This window comes from Engystomops pustulosus, chromosome 5, assembly GCF_040894005.1.
Source record: "Engystomops pustulosus chromosome 5, aEngPut4.maternal, whole genome shotgun sequence".
Lineage (NCBI taxonomy): Eukaryota > Metazoa > Chordata > Amphibia > Anura > Leptodactylidae > Engystomops > Engystomops pustulosus.
The window spans coordinates 87,925,494-87,948,975 of record NC_092415.1 but is presented as its reverse complement, the minus strand read 5'-3'; the positions used below and the strand labels follow the sequence as shown (position 1 = coordinate 87,948,975).

The following is a 23,482-nucleotide window of genomic DNA, read 5'->3' as shown; positions in this document are numbered from 1 at the left end:
ACATGGAGCTTGGACAGATTGTAATAATGTACAACATTATATATTCAACAAACTGAGAAAGCTTAGTGTGAGAAATTGTAAGAATGATCCTTGTTCCTTTTCATCCCGAATCCAGAAAACAAAGATCTCATTTGTTTCAGATGATTTACGTAACTTTAATCCTCTCTGATCTTGCATCAAGGTTTAAAATGCTGAGACTGAAAAAAAATTTCTTAAGTGCTGTTACACAGCACAGACATAACAATTTGTTCCAAAGTTGAGTGTAATTCCGGGCACAGCACAGATTCAATGATACAAGCACAGCAAGAGGATCTCAAAGGACAACTGTAGAGTAGTCCTCTTCATTAGATTGGTGGATCATGGCCACTGCTGCTCTCGCTCTTCTTCTATATCATTGCACCATTTTCATTTGGTACTTTTTTCTTGCATACTCTCTTTTAACAGTTAGTGCAACAGAGCAGCCATCTGGAGTTTTTCTATATGGTGGGCAGTGGAAATATTTAACAGTGCTTAATGTGGTAAGTATTATGTTTCATTCAAATTTCTAACATGAATGTAGCACATGTGACTTTTTAATGCTGGTATCAGTCTACATTATTTGGAAGTTTACATTTCTGTCCTGAAATGTGGCATTTTTCTTGAGTTTCAGTCTTGGGATTGTTGGGATCATTGAGTAATGAATGATAAACTCCTTGACATTTTTGACCATCAGTATACCACTATATACTAATGACTAAAAAGAATGGGACAATTTTTTTGCCTGCGTTTTTTAAAATCAAATAAATGTTTGAAATGTTTCACTTGTGAACAGGATTGTGAATTATAAGAAACAGCTACATGCATGAAAGCTGGGTCTTGTCTGCATTAGCAGCTTGGTCACAAACACAGTCCATCAATGATAAATCCTAGAAAAGATATTGAAATACTTGTAAATAAAAAAGCCTCAATCTTGATGAAGAGTGCATAGTGGTTTTTTTTATTTCTAACCATAAATAACTTTCTAGTACTCATAAACTGATGCCCAATTTTTTGATACATCATTACTGTTTTAATGGGGGGGGGAGGGGGGTTCAAACTTTGGGACCCGTTCCAGTTTGCACACAGACATAGTAGTGAGTCCCTACGGTACTGCAGCTTATCCCATTAATTTATGAAAATATGTTCCTGTCTAATTTGTCTCTGTTAATTAAAGTTATAAAACATTTTGTTTATAGGTTTTACAGACTTTATTCTATGCTGTAACTTTTTTGACGGATCTGCTCCTTCCTATACGAGAGATTAAGCTAGTAAAGTGTATTATCTATTGCAAAGACCTTCTCTTCTCGGTACTCGCTTTTCCAGCTGCAACTGTAAGTTTCAATAAAATGAAATGTTAAGTGATCTCCTCTTGGGATTAGCATCTGTGTCGTCATGTACAAGTGCCTCTATATTGATATCTTTATTTGTCAGTGGAAAACCTCTTGTTTAAGGGCTCATACTTAAAAAAATGGATTGTTGCTGAGGTTTTACAGTGAAACAACTTAAGAGGCAGATACAAATAGAAGCATACAAAAACTAATCTGAATTATTCTTTTATTATTTTTATTGTACGTATCGGCAACACAATTTTTAAAAGCTTCTCCAGTTAACTTTTATTGACACAAAGGAGTCAACTAATACAACTAATTTGGTTTATTGCTGGAATACTTTTAATGAATAACTTTGCAACCAAAGGCCCTGCAAAGCCACATGAGCGATTACAGCGATTACATTAGACTAAGGACAGGACTAAAGATAGTGATTTTGCTAGACTGTGGATTAACTGTTGGCAGTGATTACGCTACACTGCTCACTGTCTGATGGTAGCAGTTATGCTAGACTGTGGACAGACTGGGGCAATGAGGACTGACTGATGACAGCGATTTTAATAGATACTGAACTTACTGGGGGCAGTGCTAGACTGAGGAAAAACTATTAACCCCTTAAGGACGCAGCCTGTTTGCAGGTTAAGGCTCGCAACTTTTTTTTGAAATTTGACCAGTGTCTCTTCCTGTGGTAATAACTTTTGAACGCTGTTACTTATCAAAGCGATTCTGAGATTGTTTTTTCCCCACATGTTGTACTTCATTTTAGTGGTAAATTTTGGCTGATAAGTTTTGCGTTTATTTACAAAAAAAAGAAAAAAATGATGAATTTTTAGAAAAATTTGCCATTTTCGAAATTCTAAATCACCGCGTTTTCAGGCAGATAGATTTACCACCTAAATAACTTGCAGAATAACATTTCCCATTTGTCTACTTTACATTTTCATAATTTTTGAAATGTTTGGATAATTTATTTTGACGTCACGCGGCCTACAAATCGAATAGCGATTTTCCGTATTTTCGGAATTGACTATTTTGGGGATAAATACTGTTTGAAATCAAATTTTACATATTTAGCAACAAAACCCCCTATATAACCAACCCATTTTCAAATCTGCACCCCTCAAACTATCAGAAACAGCTTTTACAAAGATTGTTAACCCCTTGAGATCTTCATAGTAATTGAATCAAAATGGCGGTGAAATTTAGAAATTTCAAATTTATCAAATTTTGTCGGTTATACGTTCATTTAGCCCTAAAATTTACACATTTCCAAAAGATAAAAAGAGAAAACTCACCATAAAATTTGTTCTACAATTTCTCCTGAATGCAGCGACCCCCCACACGTGGCCGTTACTTGTGTTATGGGGGCACAGCGAGGCGCAGAAGGGAAGGAGCACCCTGCAGCTGCCAGGATTTTAGTTTTCTGGTTGCCCCCTTTTGAAGGCTATAAAATTTTCGCTATTCTGTTATTTGGGCCATGTGACGGCATTTTTTTTGCGGGACGAGATGCTTTTTCCAGTGTTACCATTTTGGGGATGGTATCACCTATTGTTGAAAATTTTGGAACTTTTTTTGAGGTCATGAGTAGAAAAGCATCAATTCTGTACTGGATTTTTTACTTTTTTTTTTTCCGTGTTCACCGTATATCCTAATAATCCTGTTATCTTTATTCTATGGGTCGATACGATTACGGGGATACCAGACATTAATATTTTTTCTTATGTTTTACTAAATTTGCCAAATAAAACCCTAATGTGGGGAAAAATCTATCATTTTTGCATCGCCGTCTTCCAAGTGGCATAACATTGTTACGTTTTTGGCTACAGAGCTGGTTGATGGCTTGTTTTTTGCGGGACATGTTTTTCTTTGCAACAATATCATTCTGGAGTACATATGTTTTGTTGATCACTTTTTATTGCATTTTTAGTGGGATATAATAGGTAAAAATCATAATTTTTGGCGGGTTTTTGACGTTTTTTTTTTACGGCGTTCATCATATGGGTTCAATAGTTATTTAGTTTTATTCTATGGATTGTTACGGACGCGGTGATACTATATATGTGGGGTTTGTGTTATGATTTAGACTTTTTTGAGCGTTATATGTCTCTTTATATGTTTTCTGGCTTATGGGCATTTTTAGTGATTTATAAAGTAATTTTTTATTGAAAAACCTTTTTTTTTACATTTTTTTACTTGATCCACCATGGGATATGAACAAGCAATCATCTGATTGCTTGTTCTTGATAATACTCTGCAATACTAATGTATTGCAGGGTATTATCAGTGCCAGCCTATGCAGATGCATAGGCTGACACTTTGCCTTTAAGATGACGTCACAGACGCCATCTTAAAGGTAAACCCTCCAGGCTTCTCTGGGGTCCCGATCGGACCCCAGAGGAGCCAAAACAGCGATCGCCCCCCCCGAAAACGGTGCGGGGGGGCCGATCGTGGGGTAAAGACCCCCAGAAGGCAAGTTAAATGCCGCGGTCGCGTTGACCGCGGCATTTAACGGGTTAAACACCCGCGATCGGAGCCCACTCCGACCGCGGGTGTTAGCCGGGGATGTCAGCGGTAGATTACCGCTGAAATCCCGCGGCTAGCGATGCCGGTTCGGCTGCTATACAGCGCTGAACCGGCATCGTCTCTGCGCCGTAGCTGTACTGCGCTGAGCGCTAATCGCGGGACTCAGCGCAGTACAGCTACGGCGCAGAGCGCTAAGGTGTTAAAAATGATTTCACTAGACTGTGGCCTGCCTGATGGCAGGGATTACACTAGACTAGTATAACTGTTGCCACAATTTAAACCACAGAATGTAAACAGCCTAAGTGATTATTCTAGACTGTGAAGTCACTTTTGGCAGTGGTTACACTAAACTATAGGCTGGCAGGTAGCACTAACTATACTAGTGCGTGTGATTCTAAACTAGACTGTGTACTGGCTGGTGGCACCATTTACATTAGACTGCCTACTGACTGGTGAAGTTTTTATCCTGGACTTCAGACTGACTGGTAGCTGTCAAGGCTCAGGGTTGGTGAATGCCCTGGACCACCAGGGACAATGACACAAGCCGAAACCTGGTCCTGAAATCCAAGTGGCAACCTGTCTTCACCAGAGCCTGCTGCAAAACAGATTGGTCTTGCGGTGGTGTGATACCACCAGGTCATTCCACAGGCGCGGTGGCAGCCAAGGTCGAGGTATAGAATCAGCATAGTCGGGGACAGGCAGATGGTAAAGGCAGGTAGCAATGATCCGAGGTCAGGGACGGAGCAAGAGGTCAGGGCTGGCAGCAGAGGAGCGAAGTCAAGAACAGGTCACAACAGGAAATCAAACCACAAGCACGAGGCACAGGGAACAGCTTTCTCATCAGCAATATCACGAAGATCTGGCAGGGAATACTGGGAGAGGCCGGCTTATATCAGTTTCCTGCAAATGGCCAGCACCAATTAGCGGTGCGTTGGCCCTTTAAATCCTCAAGTGCCGGCGCGTGTGCACCCTAGGAAGCGGGGACGTGCGTGGCCGGCTGCCGGAGCAGGTAACACATGGAAGGGAGCCGGAGGCCGCAAGGAGGCACCCATGACAGTAGCATTGTTTATAATAGTCTGAGTACTAAGAACTGATTGATGGAAGTGATTATACTAGACTTTAGGAACTGGAAGCAGTGTTTACCCTAGACTGAGGACTGAATGGTGGCAATGATTATGCTAGACTCAGGACTCATGGCAGTGTTTATCCTACATTGAGGACTGAATGGTGGAAATTATTATACTAGAGTCAGGACTCCCGGAAGTGTTTATTCTAGACTGAAGACTGATTGGGGGCAAGAATAAGATGAGACTGAGGTCCGACTTGTTAAAGTGATTATACTAGATTGAGGACTGACTGGTGGCCATCTTAACACTTGTTTACACTGTGTTGGAGAGTGATTGGTGTCAGGATTAATACTAAAATGTGGAATGACTGGAGGTGGGAGTTGCATGAAAAAGAAGATGGTATGCCGGGATTCGTTCTAGTGGCCTGGGACCTCCACAAACACTGATCCATGCCTAACTATATGCTTTAACACTTTATGAAGAAACACCACAAACTAGAATTTTCAAGAAAATGCCTCTCCACCTGTTGCAATAACTATAACTGCAGTCCATGATACTTGCTTGAATAATGTCCCTTAGATTGGAATTTTGTAGACTGACTTAAGATATTTCTTATTTTACAGTTTGTATTCCTGTCTTTTTGGGCTTTGTACTCCTATGATAGACAGCTGGTTTACCCAGAAGGTCTCGATAAAATCATTCCTCAATGGCTTAATCATGCTGTGGTAAGTTAGAGCAATTTAATATAATTACTGGTTTCCACCAAATAAACTTCAAAATGTACATTATCATGACCAGAATTTCTAATGGTGCATCCTTGAAGAACCCATCCCACCCTACCAATGCATATCCTAACTTATATTCTAACATTATGTACCCATGTGAATGAATCACAGTGTTGCCCTAGTCTCACCAATTAAAGGGCCCAGGATAATAAGGAATCTGCTTTTATTGGGAGCTATACTGCCATACTGGCAGCACCCGTCGAGCAAACCGCGCAACCACAACCAGGCTTGGCACTAGCTGTCAGACTAGGTAAATGATGGCGAACTCACCCTGCGATGTCCCTGCAGGCTAAGGCCCTGCCTAAAGCAGATAAACCGCCCTGATAAGGGCGAACTCACTATCAGGAACCTAACTGACGGTCCCTGAGCGACCCTACAACATGACAGGGGAAACTTACTTCGTCTGGCAGCTGCTGGATGGTGGAGCGGACAGGTAAGGAAAAAACAGGTATAGACCAGTGTTCACACTGGCACACAGAAACCAACACAAGACTGAACAGTCAACCCGAATACAGCAATAGACCAGTGTTCACACTGGTGCACAGAATACAAACACAGGACTGAGACAGGGACAAAACAACAGATATAGACAGGTCTTCAGGCAGATATACACAGGTCAGGTCAAGATCAAACGGGTTATATAAAGGTCAGGTCAAGATCAAGATCAAGCGGGTAATATACAGATCAGGTACAGACACAGGCAGACAAACGGAGACAGGTAAAACTGAACTAGAAACACAGGGAAGACAAGACTAAAAATAACCAGCAAGGTAAGATGGGAATGGACAGGTATTTAAGGCCGATCCCGCACACTGGGGAAACTTTCCATCAGGCTAGTAACCCTTGCTGAGCAGGACAGAAATGCAAGGAGCAGGCTGTGGCTCAGTTAATCCAAACACAAGAATTAAGCCACAGTTCACACACAAATAAACGCCATGTATTCCGCCGACTGCGGATAGAGCGACGTTCAGACACGGACGTTACACATACATACTCAATCTATAAAACTCACATTCTGAATAAGAATTTGAATAAATTAGGATGCATAACTAAATGTGAGAGAATATAGTTTATAAGGAGATGGGACAGACTTCCTTCATTTTCCGATAAAGTCTCCAGATGTTTCTCATTCTCAAGTTTCTTGTTTGTCTATCAAACTTATGAACAAGGTGAAAGCTTTTGAAAGACTGTGAAAAGGGTGTGAAGCTTTAAATACCAGTGGTAGACCAGCAGACACACATGTAAACCATGACGCACTGAGGGTGTATAGATAATTCAACAAATTAAACATCATTGTTACCTCTGTGTCTGCTGTCTCCTCTATCCGTGCTGGTAGGATAGGAGACACTGAGTTTTTTCTTCTTCCTGCAGTCTGAACAAGGTTCTAGTGGCAGTCTGACCTGATGTCTTCCACACCCCTCACTGATTTTGTCTTGCAAGAGTTAACACTGTGGACATGTAATTGCTTGCTCCTTCAACCTGTGGCAGGGCCTAGTTTCCCTATAAGTGTCCAATTTAGCCTGGACTCCTTACTGGTCAAACTGCTATCTTGTGTTCACTAGCTCTTTTGTATTCCCTAGTTTCTGGTTTCTGATCTCTTGCCTGTGTATTGACTATTCTATTTGGATTGTGATTTGGTTATTGTTATTCCCCACTGTTGCCAACCCCAATTGTATACCTTGTCTTATTGTGTTTGTTTGTCTGTATTGTTACGTGTTCACACCTTACCCAGGGAAGGAAAGTCGCCCAGTTATTGGCCTCCGTTTAGGGGGGACCCAATAAGTAGGTAGGGACAGATTGGGGGTCTCAGTGCCAGGGCTCACTATCCTTGTTTGTGTCCTTCCATTACAATCATTTTACAAAGTGCAGACATTGTCAGTTGCATTGTGAAAAACTGTGTTTTTAACCAGGGGAAAAAATTAAAAAGATGAACTGAAATATTAGATAAACACTGCTTTAAATCCGGGATTTGCCATTTTAATGGAGGGTGCTTGTGTCTATCTTTTAAATAAATATCTATTACTGAGAAAAGTGAAAGCGCATTTTATACAGCTATATCTCCATAGTGTGACATTTATAAAAATATATTCAAGTGAATAAGTAACGGTGTGCAGTCAGCCTGTGAATATTCAGCTAGTTAAAGAGCAAAGATCATAGATATTTTATATGTGAATAGTTATTCATATAGTGGAAATTATTGAAAGAAGTTGTCCCAGACAGGCATCAGAGATATATTTGTAGGTGTTGCCTTTAGTGTCTCAACATGTGACCTCTGCACACCAAGAAACTCCCTAGCTTGTTTTATAGGCAGTTTATATGGTACTGACTTAGGCAGACTTGTAAACAGCACTTCAAGTCCTAGTGATGAGTCAACACAAAGCACACAATTCGGGTCGTCAAATTTGATGGGTTCAGCACCCATGAGCCCATTGCCAGAATAAGCATGACTGTTCAAATAGCCAATCAAACTGCTTCAAGACCCTTAGCATGTCCTCTGTAGGCCTGCCTGTGATTGGCCGGGCTTGACATGTGAATCTGCATTATAAGAGCAGAGTCACACGTCCAGATGCTAGTACACACAGGAGACAGCTAGGGAGAGGTTGATTATCATCATATCGTTACTAAACTAGTCATGGACTTCTGAAAAACGAATAATTGCACTGGCCAGGCACTAAGGTGTATAGAAGTGGCTCCTATTATTAGGGACAGCTGGAAATCTGAAATAATTGCGCTTTTAAGGGTTCTGAAGAACTGTATCAGACTGCTATAATGCAGGGATATTCTTACTATATATATATATATATATATATATATATATATATATATATATTTATATATATTGGATTATATTGGATTGGATTATATTGGATTCCTATATATATATATATATATATATATATATTGGATTAAATAGCAATAATTGCATAGAACAACTAGAATTATTATTATTCATTGCATCATCCAGAAATATCTTAAAGGTCCTGTCATTGTGTAGTATTCAGCTCCATAAAAATCAGAAATCATCATCATCAACCATACCTAAGTTGCTCCTGTCAGTGAATAGCATGCATTAATAAATGGACCATAAAAATGTTTATCAGTGAAGCGTGCAGTAATATGTGAATCATAAAAGTTTTATTGTCAGTGAATATTGCACATTAATACATAAATCACATACGTTTTGTTGTTAGTGAAAAGAGTACAGTAATACATAAATAAAATTTTCTTGTTGAATAGCGTACACTAATACGTAGATCGTAAAAGTTTTGCTGTACAAATATTGATACTAATATTTACATCATAAAGTTTTGTTGTCCTCAAATTGCATAGCCTAATACAAAGATCAAACAAGTGTTGTTGTCAGTGAGAAAAAAATGTGCTGTAGTACATGAATCTGTAAAGTTTTGTTTTCAGTGAAAAGCGCGCACTAATGTGCGAATCAATAAAGTTTTGCAGGTGATAACCGCACAGTTATATGTGAATCAAAAAAGTTTTGTTTTCGGCGGAAAGCATCCAGTAATACATAAATCAGAAAAGTTTTGCTGTTGTCCGGCACTGATATGTAGATCATAAAAGATATGCTGTCAGTGAAAAGCATGCACTACATGAATCAGAAAAGTTTTGTTGTTAGTGAAAATTATTCACTAATATATGAATCATAAAAGTTTTGTTTTTTGTGAATATTGCACACTGATACATCCATAAAACATGTCCAAAGTCTTAACAATATGAGCACCTCATGTATGACCAGGCACCTGCAGAGTTAACATGAGCTGAAGCGGCTGAAACACCAAAGAAGCTTGGAAACTCCTTGGGCTGCCTCAGTTGACCTAGTCTGTACTACCACCTCCCTATTCACAGACAGCCACTAAAACCTAGTTAAGACTGCAGGATGACAAAAACTCAGTGTCTCCTAATCCTACCAGCACGTATAGAGGAGACAGCAGACATAAACGTGACAATGATGTTTAATTTGTTAAATTCTACCACTGTGTAAATGTGCTCTAAAAATAAAATAAAAAGCCCCTTGAGAAAAATAAGCATGAGACTCTTTTCCTCTCTCCCTAAATTCTGTCAACTGGCTGCAGCCAATCCATGTTTCTCACTGCAGCTGGTTGTGGACACGATGAAAGATTATGTGATGAGAGTTCAGTAATTCATTATAGGCCACTTATGCTCCAATCACAAGACCTTTAGTGCCACAGCTGCTGCTGTTAGGACCTGTTAGTATGACACTGCCATTCCTGAGAGCTGACATCACCAGCGCAAAGGGATAATAGGCATGCACAGAAGTATATTGCAGCAAACACCCATTGCTAACACCCGCCGTCAGTGCTAACACGCCTTTGCCAGTGGGTATTGCAGTATATGGTATGGTAGGAACACTCAGGCCATCTAGGGTTACAGTGCCCTAAAGGATCTAAGAAATAGTTTAAAAAAAGAGTAAAAAAAAATAAAAAATATATAAAAAGTTCAAATCACGCCCCTATCCCTAGAACTAATATAAAACCAAATAAACAGCAAAACTCACAAATATGTTTGGTATTTTTGGTCCAAAAATGCTCAATCTATCAAAATATAAATTTTTTTTTTAAACCATTCTAGCATTCTCGCTAAAAATGACACCTCACACAGTATAAAAAAGTATTAAAAAGTTATTAGCCTCTTTCACACGAACGTATGAAGAAAGACTTATGCTAGCTGTACCATACTGTTTTCATATGAGTAGCATACGGCCACATTCATTGCAATGGGAAATACAGCCATCCATTTACATGGCCATATTGTCCACCATACCGTAGTGGGAGCGAGACGTACAAAACTACAGATCATGTCTTATTTTCTCCAGCATTTCTGTGCCCTATGCCCCATAGAGGTCTATGGGAATGTTTTAAATACATGTTGCATACATGCTGCATATGGTTCTGCACTATATGCTGCCGTATATACATGCAGTATCCAGGGAGACCAGAACCGGTGGGAGGTGCATTCTGTCAGGCAGCCAATAGTAAGCCATCCATTAGCCAATCATCATTTGACAGCCTGTGACATACATGCACATACAAAAAAAAACAAAAACGACATGAATATATGGATTCAGAGTGCACCGAAATACAGGACTGGATAAATTATACTTATGTGTGACATATACAATATGTAAATTTAGCGGTAAAATCATAGTGTGTGCCAAAGTAATATACAGTAAGTTCATTAGTTGCAATACAAACTTTCCTAAAATAAGTGCAACATCCCCCACCGGGGCCTAGCCCTTGCAGTGAGGCCTGGATACAGCCGGGGCCCGCGGTACCGGAGTGGCTGGCGGTGGCGGCCTAAGCACGCTATTGTCACGGTGCTTGGTACGGGGGAACCGGAGGGCTGTCCTACAGCCTGGCAGGTCTCCAGCAGGGTGGTGTTGGCAAGAAAAGATGAGGGAGAGGCTGCTATAGCGGATCTCCCTGGGGCAACCCCTTAATGTCCCGAGGATGAGTCTCTGGGTGATGGACAGGGTGCCGGTGATGAAGGCAGCCGTATTAGCAGGGACCAGACGGAGACAGAAGTTGAAGAAAACAACTTACAGTTCTTTATTTGAACCGGCAGGAACCGCAGCAACGTGCCTTTAACAGGTAGATGGAGTGCTGAGATGTGAGTTGGAGGGAGCCTCAGGAGATAGGTAAGGTAAGATGATACCCCTTTTCCTCACTACACTAACTCTAGTCTTAGACTCCACTCTTCAGAGGCAGGGGCTAGGCTCTTCCTGCTCTGGTATGGGCTAGACAGAGATTGCTCACTCACTCACTAATCTCTAGGATTCCTCACTAGAATAATCTCTAGAACATTCCTGGCCAGGGGGTTTTATTACCTTCCTTTGGTCAGGTGGTGGCTGCTCCTCCAATCACATCTCAGCTTACAGAGCACAGGATGTAACACAGATCATTGGACAATAGCATCTTGCATCATACAAAATACTTAACTTCTGCCTTGCCAGGCAGGATTAACCACTGCAATACCCCTATGTCCTATCAGGACCATGTTGTGTAATGTGATTACATGCAGGTGGGACGTATTCGCAAACACTCCCTCGCCATTGCATCGGCGAGGGTGTTGCATAAGGATGTAATGATGGTAATGGTAACTGATGGTAATGATGAAAGCAATGCAACAATGCTCACAGGATACATCTACCAGAAACTATTCCTGATAATAACGGTTAAACATTGTGGGTTTCAGGAGTGACTGATCAGTGCTATTACCCATACAGTTGTCATCAAAGGCAGCGCTGTTTCTAGCCTTTTTGCTGAGGCAAAATTGGAATGATGACATCCCCCCACATGATGCCTAGCCCTGATCCCATGCTATATTTGGCTCACCAAAATTGAAGGCACATATATCAATCTATAACCTGAGGAGAAAATACAACATTACAGACAATTGAGAACATCTCCACACAGAACCACCAGATCTTTGACACTCTGACTGACACTAACCATGCTGGTAGTAGTCAGTCAGTGACAGACATTACATGGATCTAGTACAGGTACCGATCGGCTCCATCAGGAGTAGGACTTCATTATGATTTCTCTCGGCCATGACTTATCACAGCTGAATTCGCTGCCTTTAATGTTCTCAACTCCATGTAGCAAATCCCCCATACTTTGCACCTAAAAATACCACAGTCTTACATAATAATGTCACCTGGATTACAGTACTCCTAAATAATTTATACGCCTAACACCACAATTGACAATACGAACAAAACATCCTATATACAGTCCTCCAAATAAAATTAAAGTATGTATAGAACTAACAATTTATTATATATAGCTCATAGAGAGTCTACATAGGCAGGACACGACTATAGATAGTATATACAGGTAGGTCCTCCCCCACATAGAATGTATTTAAAGGCAGGACCCCTCACATAGATAGTATATAAAAGCAGGCCCTCCCAACCCCATAGATAGTATTTACAGGCCCCACCCCATAGGCACTATATACAGTCACAACCCTGTATACAGGTAGGACCTCCTTAGATAGTATATACAGGCTGTACCCTCTCTCCCAATATATAGTATATACAGGCATGGCCCTATAGGTAGTATACACAGGCAGGACCCCCCCATAGAGAGTATATACAGGCGGGCCCCCCTCCCATACAGAGTATGTACAGGCAGGAGCAACATAGATAGTATACACTCACTGGCAACTTTATTAGGTACACCTTTCCAACTGCTCGTTAACACTTAATTTCTAATCAGCCAATCACATGGCAGCAACTCAGTGCATTTAGGCATGTAGACATGGTCAAGACAATCTCCTGCAGTTCAAACCGAGCATCAGTATGGGGAAGAAGGGTGATGTGAGTGCCTTTGAACGTGGCATGGTTGTTGGTGCCAGAAGGGCTGGTCTGAGTATTTCAGAAATTGCTGATCTACTGGGATTTTCACGCACAACCACCTCTAGGGTTTACAGAGAATGGTCCGAAAAAGAAAAAACATCCAGTGGCGGAAATGCCTTGTTGATGCCAGAGGTCAGAGGAGAATGGGCAGACTGGTTCGAGCTGATAGAAAGACAACAGTGACTCAAATCGCCACCCGTTACAACCAAGGTAGGCAGAAGAGCATCTCTGAACGCACAGTACGTCGAACTTTGAGGCAGATGGGCTACAGCAGCAGAAGACCACACCGGGTGCTACTTCTTTCAGCTAAGAACAGGAAACTGAGGCTACAATTTGCACAAGCTCATCGTAATTGGACAGTAGAAGATTGGAAAAACGTTGCCTGGTCTGATGAGTCTCGATTTCTGCTACGACATTCGGATGGTAGGGTCAGAATTTGGTGTCAACAACATGAAAGCATGGATCCATCCTGCCTTGTATCAATGGTTCAGGCTGGTGGTGGTGGTGTCATGGTGTGGGGAATATTTTCTTGGCACTCTTTGGGCCCCTTGGTACCAATTGAGCATCGTTGCAACGCCACAGCCTACCTGAGTATTGTTGCTGACCATGAAAATCCCTTTATGACCACAATGTACCCAACATCTGATGGCTACTTTCAGCAGGATAATGCGCCATGTCATAAAGCTGGAATCATCTCAGACTGGTTTCTTGAACATGACAATGAGTTCACTGTACTCAAATGGCCTCCACAGTCACCAGATCTCAATCCAATAGAGCATCTTTGGGACGTGGTGGAACGGGAGATTCGCATCATGGATGTGCAGCCAACAAATCTGCGGCAACTGTGTGATGCCATCATGTGAATATGGACCAAAATCTCTGAGGAATGCTTCCAGCACCTTGTTGAATCTATGCCACGAAGAATTGAGGCAGTTCTGAAGGCAAAAGAGGGTCCAACCCGTTACTAGCATGGTGTACCTAATAAAGTGGCCGGTGAGTGTATATAGGAAGGACCCCCCATAGACACTATATACAGGCAGACCCATCCAACCTTTTAGATACTATATAGAAGCAGGACCCTATAGAAAAGTATATACATTAAGCCCCCCACCCTCATAATAGTATATGTAGGCAGGACCCCCATAGAGAGTATACACAGGCAGCCCCCCAATTCTATAAATAGTATATAAAACATTATATGTTATTAAAAAAAAATGTTCCTGTGTGAACATAATTTCACATAAATGTAGTCATATGGTCCCTCAGAAACAAGACTGGGGGGATTGTACAAAGAAACACAAAGAAACAAAAAGTTTTAGAATATGAAATGTCCGGGAGTTACTACATATCCTACAGCAGTCCTGTGGTAATGATTGCTGAAGCCAGGTGGCCAGGCAGGGCTAATAGGACATGTCTGGCCACTGCTGCCAAAATATGAGGTGGTCGTATCCGAGGAAGCAGATCTCGTTTCTAAGGGACATCATGGCTATGTTTTTGAGGAATTATCATCACACAGGAAAATGTAATATTTAATAACATCCAATTGAAAATGTCAAATTAATTTAATTAAATGTGAATGCTCAGATGGGAATACCCCTTTAACTATTTAAAGGCAACAGAGAAGCAATCTAGGAAAGAAGAATAATGTCATCTGTCAGCGTAGATGCACAGCGGTGAGTGATGCCAACGCAGAGACAGTAGTGTTATCTCTCCAGCTAATACAATGGGGGTTAGTTATCATTGGTTTTTCCTGGGCTTTTTGGTGTAAAAAGTCTCAAAAGAGTGGTATTGAGTTTTTTTTGGAAATTTTCACTCCTAAAAAGCCTTACAGGACTATTTACACCTCTTCTTTGATATGGTGTCCCAGAAAAAGACTCATAGTTACTCCAGTAGCCTGCTGGTGTATGTGCTGGGACTTTTGATGCATTTTTAAAATTTTTGAAAAAAAACATGCATTATACCTTGACATTGTATTTCAGTGTATACATAATGCTTGATAACAAATATGAATTTTGTATGATGCAATATAAGGTGAGCTTGTTTGTTTTTCAGCACACAGCTGTGTTTCCTATTGCCGTCTTAGAAATTATAACATCTCCACACCGCTATCCTCCAAAGAAAAGGGGACTTATTCTCTTGGGGATTTGTTCAATATCATATATGAGCTGGTAAGTAAACAGGAATGGCTTGTGGAAATAAATAGTCTAAGATATAAGATTGTGTACAGTTTTAACAATTAATTCTAGAATGAGCTATAGCATAGGAACAAGTCTGTTCTACAGAGCTGCTAGCTTTTTATATCACACACCTGTTACAGAATCAAACCACACATTTGCAGCATAATAGCTTACATAATTCCCAGTGTATATTTAGCTTGGTATATGATAACTGACAACATTTAGATTATTCAAAGCTATGTGACCTATACAGATGCTAATCCTTAACAACTGCTAAAGGGCAACATGTAGGTTGTATCCTACAGAATATAGTATACACAATGATATAAAGTAACCCTGATATTTTGATTAATGCACTTATGTCACTTAGTCTAACATTGCACCTATTCTGGGATGTTGCCTGTCATTCGGCATCACTTGTTGGTCCACTGTTTTAGCTTTGTAAATATCTCACTCTTGTATCATCAGTTCAGGGACTTTTCTTGACTTGGTAGTTGAATTGTGAATTCATGTTGATGGCTTGCGTGTTCCCATTACCACAATCCATTGGGGGATGGCGTTTCGCAAAGGCCCTGAAATAATCGCAAATGCTAGCTTACTGCTAGCTTTTGCGATTATTTGCCCCGATCCGCCACCTTCACGCCAGTGGGGCGTGAAGGGGGGTCGCTGCCAGCCGTGCAGAGGGCGCAGCCTGACGGGAATGGGCCGGCGCGGGGCGTTACTGTCCCCGCACCTGCGCACTTGCTGCTGCCGGCGACTTTTCATACGTGAAAAGTCGCTGGTTCCGTCTTTTTCTACGCCAGGCCCTGTCTGGTGTAGGATAAACACTGCGCTGCCAGCAGCCTCAATACATCAAGAGGCAGAAGCCTCTTGATGTATCGGGCTGCGATTTTGCAGCGGCGGGGCTATCATACGCTGGCGCATGAGCACCGGCGTATGATAAATATCCCCCATTGTGTCTACCTTAAGACATAAAATTGTCTACAGGACTGTTATTAACAAAAGATACATGATTGCACATATCATGTTGTGAATCATATTGTACATAAAATATCAGTTGCAGCATTTTTCGTCTTTTACTGTAGTCAAAATAAAATTTTATATTGTTTTTTTGGGCCAGTACAATGACAGCAATACAAAATGTATATAGTTATTTTAAGGGGCTATCCACTTAGGATAATTATAAGACCCTAATAGGGTCCCCCATATTATACACTCCTATAAAAAAAGGGAACACAAAAGTACCATATCCCATATCTCAATGAATTTTACATTTTATTTGTAATTTTTTATTGATTACATAGTGGAATCAGATGAGAACTATGAAACGTAAAAATTATCAATAAAAATTATAAAAAATGAAAATCTCATGGACGTCTGGATTTGGAATGATAATCAAAATCTAAGTACCGTATACACTCGAGTATAAGCCGACCCGAGTATAAGCCGAGATCCCTAATTTTACCACCAAAAGCTGGGAAAACCTTAATGACTCGAGTATAAGCTGAGGGTGGGAAATGGATTGGTCACAGACCCCCCCACCCAGTATACAGCCAGCCAGCCCCCTATAGTATACAGCCACCCCAGCCTGCCCCCAGTAGTATACAGCCAGCCCAGCCTGCCCCTATACTACACAGCTACCCCAGCCTGCCCCCAGTAGTATACAGCCACCCCAGCTTGCCCCCAGTAGTATACAGCCATCCCAGCCTGCCCCCAGTAGTATACGGCCACCCAAGCCTGCCCCAGTAGTATACAGCCTGCCCCCAGTAGTATACAGCCTGCCCCAGTAGTATACAGCCTGCCCCCAGTAGTATACAGCACTGCCTTGCCTGCCCCTATTAGTATACAGCACTGCCCAGCCTTCCCCCAGTAGTATACAGTACTGCCCAGCCTGCCCCCATTAGTATACAACACTGCCCAGCCTGCCCCCAGTAGTATACAGCACTGCCCAGCCTTCCCCCAGTAGTATACAGTGCTGCCCAGCCTGCCCCCAGTAGTATACAGCACTGCCCAGCCTGCCACCAGTAGTATACAGCACTGTCCAGCCTGCCCCCAGTAGTATACAGCAATGCCCAGCCTGCCTCCAGTAGTATACAGCACAGCCCAGCCTGCCCCCAGTAGTATACAGCCCATCCCAGCATTAAAAAAAAAACAAAAAAAACAACTTATATACTCACCCTCCGGTGACCGCGATCTGCAGCGCTGCTCCCCCCATGTCCGCGCGGCTCGTCTTCTGGCTTCTGCGCCCGTCTACTGTACATCGCGCCCGGGAGAGAGCAATGGCGGCCCCCAGCGCGATGTACAGAAGACGGGCGTGGAAGACAGAAGAGGACCCGCACGGACATCGGCGGAGCAGCGCTGCACATCGGGCCACCGGAGGGTGAGTATATAAGATTATTATTTTTTAAGTATTTTTGAAGTGACTTGTGACTCGTGTATAAGCCGAGGGGACGTTTTTCAGCACATTTTTTGTGCTGAAAAACTCGGCTTATACATGAGTATATACGGTAATGCAAATTAATGCAATATGGTGTTGGTGGATGAAACTAGACATGATGGGGCACATTTACTAAGGGTCCGAACACCGAATTTTTTGTCGGGTTTCCCGACTTTTTACCGTTTTGCCCTGAATTGCCCTGGGTTTTCGGTGCAACGTGATCGGATTGCAGCGTATCGGGCTTGCATACGACACAAATCGGGGAGCGTGGACATCGGACAATCCGACTGATTCGGACAAACCGCGGAATTTAAAAACAAAATTGTGTCCTCACTCACATGCACCGGGAAGAAGAAGGTGAACTCCGGCGGACCTCAGCGGGGGAAGCGACGGATGCAGGAAATCGGGCGCACAAGCTATGTGAATCTCGGAAGGCCCGAATCCTTGACGGACAACGCACAGCGGGGATCGCGACGGGACGGATAAGTAAATGTGCCCTGATGTCTCAAATATACTCAATTGGATTCAGGTCTGGGAAAAGGGCAGGCCTGTCCGTAGCAACAGGAGTGATTTTTGCTCAAAGTCCAGGGTGTCCGTTTTGGGGGATCTGTATTCCACAAATTTCATTATATTTTTTTGCTAAAATTGATATAAAAAAATGTGTCACATCAACATAGTTGATGGACTGATTTTTGCTCAAAGTCCAGGGACGTCAGTTTTGGGTTCTGTATTCCCCAAATTTCAATTCTTTTTTGTTGCTAAAGTTGATATCAAAAAATTCTGTGTCAAATCCCCATAGTTGGTGGAGTGATTTTTTTCTCAAAGTCCAGAGTGTCAGTTTTTGGGATTCTGTCTATTTTATTCTTTGGTTCGGTACGATCACAGGGATACCAAATTTGTACAGGTTTTATAATGTTTTCATACATTTAAAAAACTAAAACCTTCTGTACAAAAAAAAATTCTTCATTTTGCCATGTTCTGGCACTAATAACTTTTTCATACTTCAGTGCACGGAGCTGTGGGTGGTGTCATTTTTTGCAACTTTTGATGACGTTTTTTAATGTTATCATTTTGAGGACTGTATGGGTTTTTGATCACTTTTTATAGAATTTTTTATATTTTTCAAAATGGCAAAAAAGTGGCATTTTCGACTTTGGGCGCCAATTTCCATTACGGGGTTAAACGCCGGAAAAATTCGCTAATATATTTTGATAGATCGGACATTTTGGGACGTGATGATACCTAAAGTGTTTATGATTTTTACTGTTTATTTATATTTATATCAGTTCTAGGGAAAGGGGGTGATTTAAACTTTTACTTTTTTTACCATTTTTTCTTTTTTTTTTTTTAATTTAAATATTTTTTTTTTTTACCATTATTTAAGATCCTCCAGGGTAATTTAACCCTGCAGGGTCCGATTGCTAATACTATATACTGCAATACTACTGTATTGCAGTATATAGCAATTTTACAATGATTTTTAATAGCCTGCCCTCTGCTGGCTATTATAAATCATTGCACATGGCAAGCCTACAAGTCTCAATGAGACTCTAGGCTGCCATAGCAACTGATCGCCGCCCTCTGATGACGTTCCATGTAAAGGTAAGTTAGGTGCCGCGGTTGGGTTCGACCGCGGCACTTAACAGGTTAACTGCCGCGATCGTGACAGCACCGACCGCGGCAGTGACAGGCGGTATTGGCTGTTTTATACAGCCGTTACCGAATGTGTATGGAGAGAGCTCAGCTCGTGAGCTCTCTCCATACACCCCTTGCCGCGCGAGGACGATATAGTTCGTCCTCGGTCGGCAAGGTGTTAACCAATATGTCAGACAGAGAGGTGGCAGGTTGAGCAGGCACAGGTCTTAGCACAGTAAGGGGACGTCACAGCAGGGGTGACTCTGTGAGGCCAAAACTGCCGGTGTCATCTAGCGGCAGTGTGTTGATAAACAACCCAAAAGGTTCTCGATTGGTTGACTAGGTCATCCACTTCCTCCCAAATGACATCTGATAACCCCAGCCAAGAGTCTGTGGGTTTGTCAGATACAACCTTAGTTGGCATGGCCCAGGAGCAGGTCAGCGGCCCTCACCTGTCCTCAACCAGCCTCTGTCCTGTTCATTTAGCTCAGTGTTCTGCTAGGTGGTCTGAGCTCAGCGCCACTATACAGCGAGGATGAACTCTGTGAGGACAGTCAGCAGCTGCTTGGCAGTGAATTGGTGGGGCAGACTTCCGCTGCTTCATGCAGTAGGCGGGAAAGTAGAGATGTGGAGAGGGGCACAGGAGGTTATGTTGCACTTGAAAGTAGTCAGGCTGTGCATACTGAGACCGTTGAGGAGAACAGCAGTGACTGGAAGCCAGGTGAAGCAACGGCTTCATCATCATCGTCCGGAGAAGAGAGTGTCAACTTGTGTATCAGGCAGCAAGTTGCTGCTGTGGCCATGAGCTAGCAGGGTGGCAGCATTGCGAGGACGGGAGCCAAACTGCCGCAGGGTACAAAACCTGCTTCGCAGGTCCAAGTAAGCAGCGGCACAGGGACTCAACAAGGCAGTGGCGTTAGCAGTCACTCAGTGCAGAGTGTTGGCGGTAAGTTTTTGTTAAGACACCAGAGGAGCCGAGCGTGTGTATATGTAGAATCTGCGGGCAGAAAGTGCCCTACATCAACACATGCAGAATCACCATCCAATGGCCTTGGAGAAACGTGTCTCAGATGTGGGGGTCCATCCTTCCGCCGCAGCAACAGCAGCAACACCTAGTGGCACACATGCCAATTCAGCCATTCAAGGCTCCAGCACCTCTGCCGAAGGGAGCTGTTTGTCTTTGACATCATCTCCCGGGCTAGATGCTCCTGCTTCTCGCTACGCATGGCACCAGCAGTCGTTATACAAGGCGATTACAGAGACAACTGCATGCATCCAGCCATCCTAAGGTGCAGAAGTTGACCGTGCTCCTGTCCATGTTGTTGGTACTGCAGTCCCTCCCTTTCCAAGTCGTAGACTTGGCTTGTGGTGAATCGAGGTGGAGAGCTCCAACCCAAAATTTCTATGGTCTACGGTCAGGGACTGTACATGTCTTTTACAGCCCCACTGGGTGATGTGCTTCCTGCCCAGCCACACCAACAACTTGAACAGAAGAGGCCACTTTCTCCTCCACGTTGTCAAACTTCTGCTCCTGCGCAAATGTCCGCCTCCTCCTCCACCACCTCAGCCTCCACATGTCTAAGTGCTGCCTCATCATACCACATGTGCAAGGCACAGTGGTGTCACAAAGTTCTACTCCTGGTTTGCCTGGGCGAACAAAGTCATGCAACAAGAAATCAATGTGTGGCGCACATGTTGAATCTGGTTCTCAAAAGGTTCCTGAAGTCTTCCACCCATCTGCAAGACATTCCAAAAATGGCCAGGAAACTGTGTCTGCACTTCATCCATTCTTACAATGCCACACCCTCCTCGAGTTGCAGCGGCAGAATGGCCTCCCCCAACAGGCTGATATGTGATGTTTCCACCCGTTGGAATTCCAGCCTCTTTATGTTAGACCGCCTGTATGAACAGAAAAATGCCATTAATGATTTTTTGATGATGTCAGCCACTGGCAGCTCAAGTGTGACACCTGTCGTTTGCTCAGGCCCTGAATAGACCACGTTATTTGTCAGTTAAAAGGACTACAGGATGAATAACTTAATTCCACTGCTTCATGTCCTGGAACAGATGCAACTAAATTTGTCTGGTCAGGGCACTGGAGAAGTGGCGACTACATCTCATGGCCACATGAGTCCGGTGGGGGCTGAACTGGAAGAGGAGGAGGACATTGGAGCACAAGCAGAGTCTGGTGCAATTAGTGGTTTTTCTACTCAGGTGACAGGAGAGGAGGAGCATCCGGAGGAGGTAGAAGACGAGGCAGTTGACCCAGAAGCACCGTGGCTGTATGCAGTGATGATGGAGGCTGGGAATCCCTCAAAGTCACTTGCGCAGATGGCCCTAGTGACCTAGTGACAGCTGAATAGTCAACATAGGGATGACTTTTGGCTTTCCACCCTCTTGGATCCTCACTACCGGTCCAAAATGTGTGCCTTTTTTCCAGCTGCCAAGAGGGAGAAACAACTGGCGTATTATAGAGAAATACTGTGCAGACAGTTGGCCGCTGCCTATGTGCGCCATTGTCCATTCTCTGTCAGGTCTGACCAGGGGATTCCTGACAGTCATCACTCACGTTTTACTGCCGCGGCTGCTGGGGGGAGATGGGGGGGGGGGGGGTTGGAGCTGTAGCACCTCCTTTAGCAGCAGCTTAAGTCTGGAGTCCTTAATGAGCAGCTTCCTTCACCCGCCTAGTGAGAGGGTAGCCGCCACCAGCAGCAGCAGAACATGGAGCAGACCCTGCACCAGCAGGTGGTGGCCTACTTGGACAGCACTCTACCACCCCAGGTAGAGGGTCCCCTGGACTACTGGGCAGCCAAACTTGATGTCTAGCCGCAACTTGCACAGTTTGCAGTAAAGACGCTGTCCTGCCTGGCCAGTAGTGGGGCATCAGAGCGGGTGTTCAGTGTGGCGGGGGCCATCGTTACCCCAAGGAGAACCCCCTCAGTCCACCCATAATGTGGAGAGACTGCCCTTTGTCAAGATGAATCAGGCGTGGATCGGACAGGATTTCAACAAACCAATGCCTCATGCATCAGATTAGATCAGCCTTGACACCTCCCCCAAACGTTGAGAAATGAGTCTGGATTCTAACTACCTTCCTCAGCCACTATTCTGATGCTGCCACTTTCTTGGTGCCACACATCTGCTGCCAGTTGCTCCATCTGCCTTCCACTATCTTTACCAGGGACTGGAAATATCACACATCTCCACATCACTCTGTCATTGTGCCACTTTCTGACCTCCTGGTGCTGCTGCTGCCGGTGCCTCCACACTCTGTCATTGTGCCACACCGTGGGCTACCATGTTGCTGCCAACACTACAATTTGTCATTGTCACACTCCTTGGCCTCATGCTGCTGCTACTTCTGCCGCCCACCTATACACACTATGATTGTGCCACTCTCTGACCTCCTGCTGCTTGTCATTGTGCCACACTGTGGCCTACCATGTTGCTGCCAGCTCCAAAATTTGTCACTGTGCCACTTTCTGACCTGATGATGCTGCTGCCGCCACCTCCACACTCATTCTGCCACTCTTTGGCCTAAGATGTTGCTGCCACCTCTATAATTTGTCATTGTGCCACTCTGCGGCCTACTCATGCTGCTGCCAACTGACCGCTTTCTCCCTGGAACACCCTTTGATTTCCATAATGCTGTTTTCGCCCTCCACCACTTTATGATATTGCCACTATGTTTGGTTTTCCCCTTCATTTCATCTGTCAGATGGAATGAAAAGCTTCAGGATTGATAGCCAAAAGCAGGAGTGGATACAGAACACAGAGAACATGCAAATATTCCATTTACAGGTCATCTCTGTTTTGGATCAACTCCTGTTTGTTTTTGACTTTAGCAATACTGATGGATCATTGACCGATTGAAAACGGACACTGTCGGATGAAAAGAAGGGCAAAATGATCAGTGACGTCAATGCAAAATTACTGCCGACACCCTCTCCACTATTTTTGGGGGGTTTCTACATGCATCTGCTTTTAACAGAACAGGTTCTGTAGTAATCAATGGAATCATCTGATGTCAGTGTAAAAAGAGTGCACTCTTTGGTGTTATAGTGGGATCTTGGCCCTCACCTCAGTCCTTTCGAGCTGGCACAGATGTTACCTTGT

The 23,482-nt window shown here is 43.2% G+C and overlaps 1 protein-coding gene across 1 annotated transcript in view; it reads left to right on the top strand.

Annotated features, from left to right (window-relative positions):
* The first annotated feature begins 231 nt into the window (after nt 1-231).
* Nucleotides 232-23,482, top strand: part of ADTRP (androgen dependent TFPI regulating protein) — a 33,541-nt gene continuing 10,290 nt past the window's right edge. The window contains exons 1-4 of the mRNA XM_072154726.1: nt 232-518; nt 1,215-1,349; nt 5,560-5,661; nt 15,170-15,285. Coding sequence (XP_072010827.1) covers nt 360-518; nt 1,215-1,349; nt 5,560-5,661; nt 15,170-15,285 — 512 coding nt within the window. The 5' untranslated portion in view covers nt 232-359. The remainder of the gene's footprint in view (nt 519-1,214; nt 1,350-5,559; nt 5,662-15,169; nt 15,286-23,482) is intronic.